General features: G+C 42.0%; 1 protein-coding gene across 4 annotated transcripts in view; it reads left to right on the plus strand.

Annotated features, from left to right (window-relative positions):
- Nucleotides 1–12,976, plus strand: part of Ambra1 (autophagy/beclin 1 regulator 1) — a 188,712-nt gene that overhangs the window by 159,134 nt on the left and 16,602 nt on the right. For all 4 annotated transcript variants that reach the window (NM_172669.3, NM_001080754.1, XM_006499253.2 and 1 more), the window contains one exon: nucleotides 11,227–11,366. In NM_172669.3, coding sequence (NP_766257.3) covers nucleotides 11,227–11,366 — 140 coding nt within the window. The remainder of the gene's footprint in view (nucleotides 1–11,226; nucleotides 11,367–12,976) is intronic.

A 12,976-nucleotide genomic window follows, 5' to 3' on the forward strand; every position in this document is an offset into this window, starting at 1 on the left:
GGGTTTTGAGGTCTTGCTTGTTCCTATATTCAAAGAACCAAAGTGTTCAGTAAATGTCTCTAACTCACTCTTCAGTGGAAGGGAAGCCACACATGTTGTATGAGTGCACACATGCGTGTGTACATGTGTGTTTTGCTAGGATTTAAATGCCTTCATGCATGCTTGGCAGCCTGAGATTCCCTCTTTTAGTTGTGCTAGGTACACTGTAATGTGCCATCCTTAGGCACACTGTGATGTGCCTGCCATCCAGCATATCCAGAAATTTTGTCAAATGGGACTGAAGCATCTCTCTGCCTCGGTGTCTGCCTATCTCTCTTCTCTCTCTCTCTCTCTCTCTCTCTCTCTCTCTCTCTCTCTCTCTCTCTCTCTCTCTCTCTGTATAGTTTAGCATAGGTGCTTCTCTATCTGTAAAGTTAGCTTTGCCCTTGAAACATGCGTATGCAGAGAAGGAGCCTAGAGATTCTCCACCATGTATTTCCTCCTACCCACTATGCAATAACTTCTTGGATTCACTATGATAATATTCAAAGAGATGAACTTGTTGTACCAACAGACATTCCCAGGGGAAAATCCTCTGGGGTATTGATTTATTTTAATTCCCACTAAGTGATGTCTCTCGAAGGAGATGATCTCTTACAGGATCCCATATGAAATCTCTTCTGTAAATGAATTGCTAATTGCTGTTAGCTTTGGTGTGCTTATTCTAAGAGTTCAACAGTAGTGCTTGGGCATTGGAACTATAGTTCCTATGTAACGGGGGCCCTCGAAAACACAGATTCACTTTAGACCTCCAGTCACAAGCGTGGGTTCTGGTGATCCCAGCTACTCTGAGGCTGAATCAGGATTGTGCGGTTGGAGGCCAGCCCATTCTGTTATGAGGCCGTATCTCCAAATAAAAAGTATTTACAAGATATAACAGTGGTACAGTGTCTGTATCTTAAAACAAGCTTCCCATACTAGAGAAGTGGCTCTGTGGCTAAGACCATTTACTGCTTTTGCAGAGGACCAGGTCTGGCTCTCAAGCACCCACCTGGAGGCTCACTATCATCAATAACTGCAGTTGTAGGGAATCGGAAGCTTTCCTCTAACCTCTAAGAAGGGCATCTGACACTCATGTGGGTGGTGCCTGTACAAAGATGCAAGCAAACACTCATGTATATAAAAGGGTTTTAGAATTTAAAACAAGCCCCTTCCTCCCAGTGGTTCTGCTCGTCTTAATGTCTACCACCTTCACCAGGGTGTTGCCTTTAGTATTTCAGCAAGGCAAGCAGAGGCTCAATCTCAGATTTTCTTACTCTGTCATGAGTCTGAGGTATGTCCTGCCTTGATCCTTTGCTGATTTCATTGCTGTTTCTATTCTGTTTCCACCAAACTCCGCTTCCCCCAGGGTCTCACTGTATAGACCAGGCTGACCTTAATTTACAGAGATCTGCCTGCCTTTATCTCCCAAGCTCAGGGATTAAAGTCTCCCTGTCCTTTTCTTTTAGATTTTAGAAGACAATGCTTTTATTTCTATTATATCTTCAGATAGTTATATACACTTCTGGTGTAGCTTGGTAGGATAGAGCTAGTAAAGACTAGAACTGTTCTTAACTGCGTCACCACCCAGTCCAGCCTGGTCATGGAGCTGTCATTGGTTCATCAAGGTAGGAGGGCACCATAGAGCAGAGCAATTCCCATCACAGCCCACACTCAGCCTTCTGCGTGCCTGGGCTTCACCTCTAATCTTTTTTCAGTTGTTGAGGTTCTCCAGGTCATTTGTTCACTTAGTTGTACCTCTTCAAGGCTTTGATTCCTCAGGTCGAGTCATTTTCAGTTCTGTCCTGTTTCTAGGAGGGAAGATCCTTTTAGTGTTCCCCCTCGATGCTTTCTGAGGCTCCTTCTAATTCTGAGACTTGGCAGAGCCAGGCTCCTGTTTTCTGTCTCCCTTCTCTGTCCACTAGAGAACCCCTAAGCTGGAGGTGAGACTCTATAACTCAGTCACCTTTGCTGTTGGATTCCCTTTCACTAGAGCAAGTAAGGGCTTTTTGTTAATTTCTGTTTTGTTTTAAGTTAGGCTTTTAGAGACTGCTGAGCTGAAGTTTTGCTGAATTCCCAAAACACTAAACTGCCTGTGTTCCCGCTCAACTTTCATTTTCTAATTGGAACAAGGCACAATATTGTAACAGAAAACTGCAATTAATTTTCTAAAATAGTGGCAACTTCCACATTATAATAACTTTGGTTGTAACCAAGTGAAAGCACAATAACAAAATTACTAATGAAGCCAGAAATAGTCAGATACCAAGTTGCTCCTTGAGTTTGTGTGTATAAGCCCTGTGTTACTCTGGGAAAGAGTGAAAAGTCAGGGTTAGGGCCGGGGCTCAAGGACAAGGGATTTACTAGGCATTCTCAACCAGGAAGTAGGAATAAAAAGAAGGATTAGTATCTTCCAATGGGAGTGTTAACATGTCACGTTCTTTTCCCTAAGGCATGGACTATCCTTCCTCAACAGATGCAAATTATAGGCAGCAGACAAATGGTTTAGAGCTGGAGCTAAGTAGTAGAGTGCTTTTCTACCCAGTGCAAGACCAGATTCTATCCCCAGCACCACAAGGAGAAAGAACTGGAAACAATTCTCAGTATATTAGAGGCTCAAGGAACTTGAAGCTCAGTGCTTCTGGCCCATATACCACCACCCCACTTTCTCTCTTTCTGTAGAAGTGATGGACAAGAGTGCCTTCATTTAACTTGGTTGGGGGAATATCAGCCTATTTATTGAAAATGGTTTGTTTATGCAATAAAGCTGAATTTAAAGGCTCAGTATTGTCCTGGTTAGCCATGTGGAAGATGTATTAGAATGTCTGTCTGGTTTTCATGTGTTTGTGATGCTAGAGATTGAACCAGACCTCAGAGCCTGTACATACAACTGAGCTACACCCACAGCTCTCTTCCCTTCTTGGTTTTATGAGTTCTGCTGTTTAGTGGTGAGCTCTCATCTGGTTTACTTCTCCAGTTCCTCCTATTAACCATCTTTTAGATATTTCCAAGTAGCTGAGAAATTGATGGGTATTCCATGTCCTAGGCTTTCTGGGTCATGTTAACCATCATCCTAGTGTTAGTGCCCTGGAAAGATTAGGGACTAGAACTGAGCCAGGAGTGATGCACACCTGAGCCCAGTACTTGAGAACTAAAGGTGTAGGATTCAAGGTTAGCTGTGAGGTAGATCAACAGGTAAAGGCACCTGCCACTAAGTCTGACCTGAATTTAATCCTTTAAACACACATAGTGAAAGGAGAAAACTAGCTCTCAAAAGGTGCCCTCAGACCTCCACATACTTATTATATCACAGACATACACACACATAAAGCAAAATATCCTTACACATAAAATAAAAATAAATCTTACAAGAAAAAAAAAAAAAAGACAAGCCTAGACTATAGGAAAAAAAGCACAACCAATATCCACCAAAGAAGATTAATTGGAAAGACATGATATGCAGAGTGCTCATCTTCCTGTAATTTCCATTGTAGCTTAGATCCTGGATCTGGGTGTGTGCCTGAAGCCATGGATCCCCTGGACCATCCTACATTTATTTTAATGTGTCTAATCTTCACCACTATCCTGCCCCAGACCCCCACCTGTGTATTTTAAAACTTTAATTTTCTTTTTTTTTAAAGATTTATTTATTTATTTATTTATTTATTATATGTAAGTACGCTGTAGCTGTCTTCAGACACTCCAGAAAAGGGCATCAGATCTCGTTACGGGTGGTTGTGAGCCACCATGTGGTTGCTGGGATTTGAACTCAGGACCTTTGGAAGAGCAGTCGGTGCTCTTACCTGCTGAGCCATCTCTCCAGCCCAACTTTAATTTTCAAAGGTGATCCAAACTCTGACTTGGTGAAGAACACTCAGAAGGTCCAAGGGTCTGAATTATTTCTTAGTCTTGGGGAAGCAGATTTGGCTTTGAGTGCGGAGTTGATACTGAAATTACAGACTCTTTATTTTTATCTATTGGAAGGATACCATTTCTTCTCGGAAAGATTGGGACAGAAGCAAGGCAGCTTTGTTGTCAAAAATGATTTACCTCTTATCAAGATTCTACCCTCATTAATTTCCTTAAAGCTGCCTGTCAGTTGATTAAAAGCTGTTTCCGCTGCAATTATCTTAAAGTTGACTTCAGTGATGTAGCACAAAGCATCTATCCTCAAAACGTTCCTCTCTTCAGAACATTGCAGAAAAGTAGGAGGGGCAAGTTAAAAGTCAGAGGTGTCTCTGATGTGATTTGTCAGAGGAGGGGAGAACAAGATACAAAATTAAAAATAACATTAGAACTGCCATCAGAGCCATTCGTTCAGGAGAATTTTTCCATGACAGTCACACAGCTCTGATGATCCCCTCACACATACTCACCCCACGGTGTCTCTCTTAGCAGAATGGAGTCCATACTACATGTCTTCTCAAAAGAAAATTGTGCTGTGTGCCTCCTGTAGGTATTAAACTGAAACTCTTAGGACCCAGGGAGCTCTGAATTAAGAGTTTATTAGACTGGGCATGTAGTTCAGCAACAGAGTACTTACTTGCCTAACATGTGAGCAGCCCTAGTGAATCACCAGTAGTGGAAGGGAAAGTAGGGTATGTTTCCTCCACCACCTACAGCAAGGCTAGATAGCAGTTTGAAAAATGTCCCTAAAACCAAGATCTAAGAGTGTTTTGTAACAAAAGATAAGAGAAAGAAAATGTAAATTCACATTGGACCTACATTTTTAAATATGAGGAGCAGAATTATTCTGTGACACTGGAGAGTGGCTGTTGCATCTGAATTGGAGAAATCAGTAGCTAACGATGTTAGCCTTGGTGTTGAATGTAATAAGAATGGAGTCAAGGTTTCAATATGCATTCAGGAATGTGAGAGAGGGTCTTTCATTATGTCTAATTAATGTTTCTCATCACTTCCTTCCACCTCCCTCCACTCTTTTTCGAGAGAAGGTTTCTCTGTATAGCCCTGGCTGTCCTGGAACTCACTTTGTAGACCAGGCTGGCCTCGAACTCAGAAATCTGCCTGCTTCTGCCTCCAGAGTGCTGGGATTAAAGGCGTTCGCCACCACGCCCAGCCTCCACTCTTTGAATTAAATTCAGGTCATCTCAGAATTTTGCTTCTGTCAAGGTCCAGGTACTAGGCTGAGTCTAGGAATATAACAGTGGCCAGAGACCTCTTGTGCATCTCAGTTAATAATTTGCTGCTTTTGTTTTGTTTTGTTTTGTTTTGTTTGTTTGTTTGGTGTTGGGGGCTGTGGTTGAGACCATCCTGCTAGGTAACCTAGGCTGGCCTTGAATTCATGATCCTCCTGTTTTAGCTTCCTAAATTCTGGGATCACAAGTGTGTCCCATCATGCCAGGCCAACCCCTGCTTATCATTTGGTCTTATCATTTCCACTTCCAAAATCTTTATTGTGTATGGCACCCAGGAGGCATGGGTTGTTAGTTCCGTGAATGTGTGTGTCATTGAGTTCTGTGTGTTATGTGCTTCCCAGTTCCTGCATGTACATAATCTGTTCACTGCCACCGGTGTACACAGTAAACCATAATTGAGCAAAGGCCCCAGGGAGGAGCTTCTTTTGAAAACAGGGAGTCACTTATTCATTGTGATTCCGCTATTCTTGTGTTAACCAAATAAAAAGAGGAAAATTAGGGGACTGGAGAGATGACTCAGCAGTTAAGAGCACTGACTGCTCTTCCACAGGTCCTGAGGTCAATTCCCAGCAACCACATGGTAGCTCAGAACCATCTGTAATGGGGATCCTGTACTCTCTTCTGGTGTGTCTGAAGACAGCTACAGTGTTCTCACCTACATGAAATCAATCAATCAATCAATCAATCAATCTTTAAAAAAGAAGAAGAAGAAAGATAATGAAAAAAAGGAAAATTAACTAGCTTGGCATTCTCATCGTTATTTTTTTAAAAGATTTACTTATTATTATACATAAGTATATTGTAGCTGTCTTCAGATGCACCCTCTCTCATTACAGGTGGTTGTAAGCCACCATGTGGTTGCTGTGATTTGAACTCAGGACCTTTGGCAGAGCAGTCAGTGTTCCTACCTGCTGAGCCATCTCACCAGCCCCCTCATTATTGTTTTATAATAAACACTCCATTAGTCTTTCTCTTTTCTTGAAACAGTCTTTCGCTCTAGCTCAGTAGATCATGAATTTATGATCTTTCTGCCTCACCTCCAGAGTGCTAGGATTGATTGCAACTATATGCCACCATACATGGTTTCAAATAACTACTTAAAAAAGACTTTGAGGCTGGAAAGATGACTCGGTGGTTAAGAATCCATACTTCTGTTGCAAAGGACCAAAGTTCAGATCTCCCACCATGTTGAGTGACTCACAACCACCTATGGCTCTAGTTCCAAGGGGATCTGATGTCTTTTTATAGCCTTTTGAAGCACATAGATACACACACACACACACACACAAATAAGTAAAAAGATTAGTTGGGGGGGAGCGGCACTGAAAATATAGTTCAGCAATTAAGAGCTCTTGCTCCTTCAGGAGGGCCTGAGTCAGTTACCAGAACCCATGTCCAGTGGCTCACAGCTAGCTGCAATTTCAGCTCCAAGGGATTCAAATCCTCTTCTGGCATCTGTGAATTTTATTTATATATATACATGCATATATATATACACACACATATATATACACACACATATATGCATATATATATAAATAATGGTTTGAGTCAACAAGATGGTTTATGATTAGGTTTGGCACCAAACCTAATGATCTGAGTTCATTCAATTCCTGGAATCCACATGATACAAGAAGAGATCTGACTCCTACAAGCTGGCCTCTGTCCTATACTAGTGTGCCATGGCATTCATGAGAGCATTCACACACACACACGTGCGCAGAAACATAAATGCTTAAAAGAAAAATTTAATCCACACCAGGAGTGTTGGTGTGTGGTTAAGTGGAAGAGTGTTTGACTAGTATTCATAAGGTCCTGGGTTTTATCTTTAGGACATAAAAGTAAATACACAGGCCTTAGAGATAGCGAATGTTACTCAAGTTTCTTAGAGTTCCGGGGATGTAATAGTAGTGGCAGAACACTCACCTAGCATTTACAGAATTATACATTAGATCCCTAACACTACAAAAAGAAAGAAAACTAAAGCTAGGCATGGTGATACATGCCTATAATTCAGTATCCCAGATGTTGAGACAGGGATTGTAAGTTTCAGGCCACGCTAGGCTGTACAGCAAGGCCAAACCCATCTCAAAAGAAAAAAGAAAAAAATAGTAATAGTGTGCCACCCTCCACCACCTGCCCTAGGATATGTGTTTCTTGGCCTTTGATTAAGACACCTATCTATCCAGTGTTTCTTGTCATCTTCTTTCCAATAATCTTTCCCATCTAATGACACTTGGTTTTCTTCTATCACCTTCTTTTGAAAACTTAAAAGTATCCGTGCTTTCTAACAGGTTTTCCATCCCAGGGCCCTTCTATCCTCTATTTCTCCTTTCTTGAACCAGCTTCCATTGTCTTAAGGTAACATAGACCCACCAACTGCATTAGACCCCTAGCCAGCACTATAAAGTTCCAGTTTCACTGATGTTGTACATAAAAGCAACACAGGTTTTTTTCTCCTAGCTTCTTAACTGGCTGGCTCTGAGCAATGCAGTTTGTTGCTGAGCTAATGGCCTGAGTTTTATTTACATGCAGTAGAACAGAAGGGTTAAAGGCTATAGCATGCTTTTCCTGTGCTGTGTTGTGTTGTGTTTGGGACAGGCTTTTATAGAGCCTAGACTTCTCTAGAATGCCTTGTGTAGCACAAGCAAGCCTCAGATTTGGAATCTTCTGCCTCTACCTCTGTGGTGCTAGGATTATCATATGCACCACTATGCCCAGATTTCTCTGCATTTTAAAGGTTTTCCACTAACCTTTCATTCTTCTTTATACTCTCCTAAACAGAAAAAAAAAATGCTTTCAGTTTTGGAACTTTTTCTTTTGTTCCTACCAAAGCTGAAGTTTAAGCAGGTGATGCAAAGAATACCATAGAAGTGGAGGGGTCACAATCGTCCTCTGCTCCCTCAGAACTGTAAAGCTTTGGCGACCTGACCCACCTCTGTGGGTGTGCTGAGGCCGCATGAGCACTAAAATCTGTTCGTTTTAGCGTACTGATTCTCATTTCCTTTATAGATGACAGACAGAATGAAAATGCTGTACTTTAAGGGGAGAGGTGTGCTGTTAGCATCTGTCATGTTCTAGGGTATTAGCTACAGCTAAAGAAGGTGAGACTAGGACTTTTCAGGCTTGAATCAGCAGTTCCGTTTTGTATCCAACCTTGCGTAGAGTCCCCAGGTTTTCATAATTCTCTTCCAATGTCCTAGAATTAAGTAGTGTACCTCATGGGAAGTCACTTTTGTCCTGGGGTCATAGAGGTTGGCAGACTACTAGCTTGACCTTTCACATCCCCTGATGAATTTCAGGACACTTGAACAATCTTAAGGAAACCTTGCTTTGAACTTTCTTCATTGAACCTTAGCTAAGGCAAAGCTATCCCCTACCTACACTGATGCCCTGTCTGTGCAGATGGACTTGATCCCATCCCTACTGCAGTCCCCATTGAGTCTCACAGCCAACCTGGTCTCTGGTTTAGACAGACTAATGACTGAGATCATTCATGTTTCGCAGTAGCTGGAGCTATCAAACATCTGTCACTATTGGGGAAATTATTGCCTAGTTAATTTTCTCATCTCCAGCTTCTAGGTGCTAGGATCACAGATGTGCTCAGTCATGCCAGGCCAGGAGTTTCTTAGTACATCAAGCATAGTTAGGACTCAAGCCAAAGCCAATTCTGTGTGTAGGTAAAAGCTCAATCAGCTTTATGACCATAGCAGAACCAGTCTGGAAGAGTGCCAACAGCTACTGAACACATTGTTCAGTTCCACACCTGAAAAGTTACTGATAATCAGGATTGTGTCTGTGTGGCAATAGCATGGAAGTGCATGCATTGTAGAGACTGTTGGTGAAGGCCTTTCTAGCTGATACACAAAGCACACATACCCAATATTTTTAAATCCAAGACTGCTTGGTTTGAGCAGATTATAGAGGAAGCCCTTAGTTTGATTTTTAACTCTTTGGAGTGGGACATTGAGGTAGGGTCATACCATGTAGCCTAAGCTGACCGCAAAACTGAGGTCCTCTTACCCAGCCTTAAGAGCTGAGGTGGAAGGGTCGTTTGAATACAAACATTGAAGGACAGTTTGGGCAAGCATACACCACCCCAGTTTTTTACTTCATTACTTTTTTATTTTAGTCTCTTTTTATTTTTTTTAAGTGTTCATACAAGCATATTCTTTTCTCTCCCCTTTTTAGTCTCTTATTAGAATAATCAGAAAAATAATTATCATCCAGAGTGGTGGAGCACACCTTTAATCCCAGCACTCTGGAGGCAGAGGCAGATAGATCTCTGAGTTTGAAACCAGCCTAGTCTACAGAGCAAGTTGCAGGACAACCAGAGCTACAGAGAGGCCCTATCTGGAAAAACACAAAAAATACACAAAGAATTAGATATGGCTAAGATAGAAGGATCATTTGAACACAAAAATTGAAGGGCAGCTTGGGCAAGCCCCTGTTACCAAACCATCCTAAATTTCATTTCATTCATATATATATATGTGTGTGTGTATGTATGTATACACATACACACACATATATGTATATATACACACACATACATATATATATATGTACATATATGTGTATATATGTGTGTATGTATGTATGTTAATTTCTGAACAACCTGCCTCTGTCATCCCTAAGCAAGTAAAGGTAGAGAAAGTTCATCCCTGCTGTGTAGTTTAAAAACCATGGAGGCTAGAACAAAAGCAGAGATACATGAGAAGAGACAGAGGAAATGAGTCTCCATTCCTATCCCTTCACAGACCCTTTCTAAAGATCCTAGATGAACGTTCCCAGCAACAGGATCAGCAGCTACTGTTTATAAGCTTGTACCATGCCAGACAACAATTTTTATGTCCCTCCGTGCCCAAGTTTCTCTGGTTATTTGAAAGCAAATGTGTTGTTGGTGGTGGTGGGGGTTGGTTGATCCTGTTCTCCCCATTTCCCTGCCATCTGCGGTACTCAGCATGTAACTCAGGGCTTGTACTCACTTTTTTTTTTTTTTTTTTTTAGCTAGAACATCACATAGCCCAGGCTAGTTTTTATGTCTGGTCATCCTGTCTCTACCTTCTAAGTGCTGGGATTTCAGTTGTGTAATACCAGGCCAAGTTTATGTGGTGCTGGAGATGAAACGCAGGGCTTCATGCACGCTTAGGCAAGCATTCCACCAATTGGGCTGCATCCTCAGCCTTGAATGGGGAGACTTTCAGGCCGAGATCAAGACAAGTTGTTATGTAGTCACATCAGGGTTCACAGTTAGGTCCAAGTAAATGTCCCTGTCTTTTCATTTCTCTCCTCCCTGCCTTAGTCTCTGACCAAAGGCTCTTTTGAAAGGATTCTCAGGTAGAGACCTTGTAGCTGGATTTCCCTTCAGCCCAAACTCTACATGCAGCTAGGTCACCCTCAGGACAGAGTAGCTTGGGAAGATAACAGAAGTCACTGAAAGGGAAAGTTCTGCCTTTGAAGAAGGAGATCCATCTAATGGTGGTTTATATAAGCCAGAAGGCACTCACAAGTAGAAGGTTCCTCTCTGCTCTGCTCCCCACATCTGAATACACCTTTTGGGTTTCCTTAACAATAGCAATTTTAACAGTGCTTTTAATTAGATGAATTAAGAATGTTCTCTGATGTTGTCACCCCCTCCCGCCCCCCTATCACCTCCAATTCCCTATTACTGTGAGAGATCTGGGTTTCCATAGTAACAATACTACCAGCTCAGGTTGCCTTTCACTGGTTATACTGGTCAGAGGAAAGTATGGCCATTCCATTCTGTGTGGCAGGCTGTGGGTGAGACCTTTAAGGTCCTGATGATAGAGGGATGAGGTGAGGGGTACTGAGAGGCTAAGATGTTAAGTGTGCTCCTAAAAGAGACCTTGCTCTCTGGAAAGTGAAAGGGCTCCCACTCCTCCTTCACCAGAGTCTCAAATATGAGTTGAAAGTCAGCCCATTCCAGCCTAAAGTTTTCTCCCTTCCCTGTGGTTCATTGATCCTTGCATTTTATTATTTTTGATAACAAGTCATTTCTCCTCCCATTCTCTCTCTCTCTCCTATCCAGAGAGTTTTCAATGTCCTTTACCCCATGCCTGCAGACCAACGGAGACACGTCAGCATCAACTCTGCCCGTTGGCTACCCGAGCCAGGGCTTGGTTTGGCCTATGGCACCAACAAAGGAGACTTGGTGATCTGCCGACCAGAGTGAGTTGCTCAAGGGAGGATGTGAGGAACGGGTGGGGTATGGACACTATCTGATCAGAGGACTAAACAAAATAGTACTTACTTGTAGGCCTGGCCAGACAGGTAGGTCCTTTTACACGGACAATCTAAAACCTGCTAGAGAGGTATTGGAGGGAGCACGTGAAAAAGATGAGTAGAGGGATGAAGTTGAAAAAAAGCCTGCATTACATAACAAGACCCTATCTTAAAACAGAGAGGGGTTAAAAAAAAAAAAGAATCCTCTGTTTTATGTTGGTCCCTGAACCACCTTCTCTCAAGATGAAGTTAGCTCTTCATTCCAAATCGTGTCAAAAAAACTGTTTTAGTTGTTGGGTGTAGTCAGGTACCCATATGATCCCAACTGTTTTAGAGGATGAAGCAGGAGGATCATGAGTTTAAGTCCAGTGCGGGTTATATGGTAAGCTCCAGTTTGAGTGACAGAGAGCTGAGAGTGTGGCTCAGTGATAGAGTCTAGGATATGTAAGTTCTTAGGTTCAATCTCTGACATTGCCAAAACAAAGCAAAGCAAAACCTAGACACTTCAGTGGTTGCTTTCTTGAATCTAGACAGTGTTGTATTTTCCTTTGTTGTTTCTTACCTGTTTAACTAGTGATAGCAAAGTCCTCTCAGGCAAAAGAGTGGATATCAAAGATTCTTTTTAAAAACCTTTTCTAGAAAAATTCAACAAGTGGTCTAATGTTTATATAAATGCAACAGACAGAAACTTAAGAAAGAAATAAAATTGAGTGGTCAGTGGTGGCGCACGCCTTTAATCCCAGCACTTGGGAGGCAGAGGCAAGTGAATTTCTGAGTTCAAGGCCAACCTGATGTACAGAGTGAGTTCCAGGATAGGCAGGACTACAGAGAGAAACCCTGTCTTGGGGGTGGGGTGGGGGGAAGGGGGGAGAGAGAGAGAGAGAGAGAGAGAGGGAGAGAGAGAGAGAGAGAGAGAGAGAAAGAGAGAGAGAGAGAGAGAGAGAGAGAGAAGAGAGAAGAGAGAAGAGAGAAAAAAATTGAAGCTAGCATGGTTTCTCACACCTTTAGTTCCAATGTTCAGCAGAAGCAGGTGGATCTCTGTAGTTCAAGGCCAACCTGATCTAACCCTGACTTCTAGGACAGCTAGGACTGTTGAACCCAAATAAACAAACAAATAAAATTAAGAACCGTCTCCACCACCACCACCACTCCCGCCCGCCCACTACCACCACCACCAAAAAAAAAAAAAATCTGGGGATGGTTCAGCAGTTGAGCGCACTGTTTCTCTTGCAAAAGACCCAGGTTAGGTTCTCAGCACTGTGTGATGGTTCACAACCATTTGTAACTCCAGTTCCAGGGGACTTGACTTCCTCTTCTGATCTCCATGTGTACCAGGATACACATGTATATACATACATGCAGACAAACATACACACAAAATAACATTATTCTATCTTCTTAATATCATGAAATTATAACAATTATAAAACTATAATGTAACGATATTTTGTTATATAATTATATAATAAAATATACTTTAAAAGCATACGTATAAGATAAATAAATCAAACCAACTGGTCAGTCTACTGACCTCCTGTGTCCTGCTGTTTTTACTA

The sequence above is a fragment of the Mus musculus genome, chromosome 2 (assembly GCF_000001635.26).
Source record: "Mus musculus strain C57BL/6J chromosome 2, GRCm38.p6 C57BL/6J".
NCBI classification, from domain to species: domain Eukaryota; kingdom Metazoa; phylum Chordata; class Mammalia; order Rodentia; family Muridae; genus Mus; species Mus musculus.